The 3296-nt window shown below is 37.8% G+C and overlaps 1 protein-coding gene across 1 annotated transcript; it reads left to right on the top strand.

Annotated features, from left to right (window-relative positions):
* Window positions 1-820: 820 nt before the first annotated feature.
* On the top strand, window positions 821-3282 carry LOC124894837. The gene is made up of 2 exons (XM_047405356.1): window positions 821-2089; window positions 2332-3282. Exons 1-2 carry the CDS (start codon window positions 1784-1786, stop codon window positions 2347-2349), a joined length of 324 nt encoding a protein of 107 aa, XP_047261312.1. The 5' UTR covers window positions 821-1783; the 3' UTR covers window positions 2350-3282.
* Window positions 3283-3296: the final 14 nt, after the last annotated feature.

Genomic DNA, 3296 nt, shown 5'->3' with positions numbered 1-3296 from the left:
GGTATTAGCATTATTAATATCCCAATTTTTTATTAAAAAGGATTTTGCTAGACTGGCTTCGGAGCCATTATCTATTTGACAAGCTACCAAATGGCTCGGGAGTCATTATCTTCGGAGCCATTATGGCTCTAGACTGGTATCAGAGCCATGTTGGCAGTATATGCATTTAGCATGAGCAGCTAAGTTCATATATTGTCTAGAGCATGGGAAAACTATTTTCATATAAGCTACTCACTACTTTAATCTTTTAATAATGAGACTTCTAATAAATAATTTTAATATATCTTGTTCTATAATGGGTTTATCTAAGTATGGGGTATTCGTTTTCTCGAAGTGTTTGAGGTGTTCGATTAATATCCGGTTTCAGACGTTGGTCGGCCTGAAAGTGTGGTCTCAGCTAAGGTAAGCATTCGACCCTGTTGGTAGTCCGTCGCTAAGATAACACTAAGAGAAAACTAGAAGTAATAGCCATTAAGACTCGTTAGATCCCATGGGACATAGATCTATTGATATAATTTATTATAGGTTGAATTATTAAAGATTCTTGTGGTATGCTTTCTTGTGTGAAAACTGTGTTTCCCAGTTAGTCTCTGATATGAAAAGAGACAAAAGATCAACCTATTCTAAAGATCAACAAAAAGAGTTTGGCAGACTCTGGATAGCTGATATGAAAAGACTTCGATGCGACATCGAATTCTTTAGGTGGTTTGAATTCACTGGAAGAATGGAAAACCAAAATGAATCCCTTCAAGTTATCATTAATAAATGGTATACAGTAATTGAATCAGTTACTCCTCTCCTTGAAGGAATAAAAATTCCCCATTCCAATGAAATTCTCAATGCTTCTCCCTTCAAGAAGAAGCACGATAGACCCCTATCAGCCCTTGTCAACAGAGACCTAGACAGGATAGTTGAACAAAACAACTATACTAATCAGGTCCTTCATACTATCTCCCGTCAAATAGATGATACTAAAAGCACAAAAATTCCTTTCAGCTCACCCACTCCAGAGAAGAGTATTCCAGGCCCTAGTCTAACTACCAATCCTATCTTTAAAATTCCAGAATTCCAAAAAGAGAAATTCCCTACTCTCAGCGATGACTTCAAATTTCAGGAAAAATCCTAGAACAAATCAATGAGAAACTCTCCAGGTTTAGCCTATCTGAAAAGGAGAAAGGCGAATCTAGCACCCAAAAGGATAAGAACTCCTTTTCAAAACTTACCAATGAACGTTTTTCTACAAAGAAAAACTACCACAAACGACCCTCTCCTCCAGACGTCCAGTTTGAGGAAAACCCTTACCTCTCCACCTCAAATCATGATGGTAGAGGCATCACTGAATGGAATGTTGATGGATTGGCAGAACACCAAATCTATAACAAACTCCATGAAATGGGCGTCGTTATTACGGCTTATAAAATCAGAGGAGCTTCTGACAAAGAAGCAGCCACCATGATTGTATCAGGATTCACTAGTATGATAAAGCATTGGTGGGACAACTATTTCACAGATGAAGTTAAGAGCCTTATCTATGAGGCCACGGCCATGGAAACCGTCGTTGTCAAAACTGAAAGTGGACAAGAAACCCTTGAGCAAGTTGCGAAAGAAGACGCCTGTGCTACCCTCCTATATCATATAGCTAGACATTTTATAGGAGAGCCTAAGTTATTTCAAGATAGGAGCCTTGAAATTCTTAACAACCTCACCTGCAAGGATTTAGCAGACTTTAGGTGGTATAAAGATACCTTCTTAGTCAAAATTATGATTAGACCTGACTGTAACAATGACTTTTGGAAAGAACGTTTCAGATCCTACACTGAAATCGGAACTACAGTTACCGTTTCAAAACAAATATGCAGCTTTGGCAGAATTTCCAAAGCTTCCTCCACCAATGCTAACTAGATTGGTAGATTTGAAGACTAATAAACCTTTTGATAAAGGACAATCATCAAGTTCGTCTGTTCAGTCGAAGCAGAGTTATACTATGAAGGCTCCTGAAACCTTCGCACAGGCTGTAGATCCTACAACAGGCAAAACGACAACAACAACTCCTCCCATCAAAGAGGAATTCAAATTCGTTACCACTCAAGTAATGCCAGTTCTTGCCCTTGATAAAGAATATGAAAGATATCCACTAGACCAGCTAATAAAGCCAGTCTACAATGATAAAAATTTTGTGGATACGGAGAATCCGCTCAAAATATGAAGCTATCCTTGTGGACACAGACTCTATCGAAGTCGAACATTCCATGAACGAAAGGAACCCAAAATACATCGACTATTCTAGGTTCACCATCAAAAGGATATTAACACCTTTCAACTGGTTTGCAGATCACCTGCATACCCTAATTGCCTTATTGATGCCTCACAGGCCTCAAACGTATAATTGGTATGATTACAAGTCCGCATGGTTTAATTTCTTATATATCAGACCAGGGCACACCTGGTTTATTAAATATTGTCCGGCCATGGTAGAAGCTATTATCCCTAGATAGTTCTACGAATGGTGGATCTATTTTGGAGGAATCAAAGAAATCCTCCCTCTACAATTCATTAACAGGTTCAATGATTTCTGTTCAAAAGAAGGGTCTTGATATCCCTGTCTGTGCTATTCTAAGAGATGCCCGTCTATTGAATTTCAACGATTCTCTTTTAGGGGTAATTCAAAGTAACCTCGCCGACGGCCCGGTATACTTTAATTGCTACCCAAATTTCTCGGTGGATATTAATGATCCTAACATCATGGATGTTTTAACACTTAATGTTAAAACAAAAAACATGAACAGTAAGGATAATACTAGAGAAATAGCAATAATATACAGAGTATATTATCGACTTATGGGTACAACCCTAGCTCCCAAAGCTAGAATCACGAGTCCTAGGGGTGTTACAACCCTCATAGAAGAAAACAAAGATAGAAGTAATATCTTTGTTCCCAAGGCTCTCGTTTGGAACGATATCATGCATAAAAATGATTGGCACTTTGATGCTATCACTCAACCTCTCCCTACCTATCCGGAGAAATCACAGATCGAAAGGGTTATCCAGCACCCTGACGGATCCATTGATTTAAAAATGATATCATGCATAAAAATGATTGGCTCTGATACCAAGAAGGATCTGAAAGGATCTTAAAGGATTAATTGATGAAATATGAGAGAAGATTAAAACCAAAAACAATTAAAACAACTTACAAGATTTTATTCAAACTTTGTTAACTGAAAACATTACAAGAGAGTTTAGGCAAGCGGAATATTTCTTATGTTGGAAATTTTCTAATGCCTTCTCTAGAATTA

Source organism: Capsicum annuum, unplaced genomic scaffold (genome assembly GCF_002878395.1).
Source record: "Capsicum annuum cultivar UCD-10X-F1 unplaced genomic scaffold, UCD10Xv1.1 ctg77948, whole genome shotgun sequence".
In the NCBI taxonomy this organism is placed as follows: Eukaryota; Viridiplantae; Streptophyta; class Magnoliopsida; order Solanales; family Solanaceae; genus Capsicum; species Capsicum annuum.
This window is presented reverse-complemented; position numbering and strand designations above follow the sequence as displayed.

What these genes read in the sequence shown, in the direction of transcription:
- LOC124894837 (XM_047405356.1), top strand. Translation starts at nt 1,784, where the DNA reads ATGACTTTTGGAAAGAACGTTTCAGATCCTACACTGAAATCGGAACTA.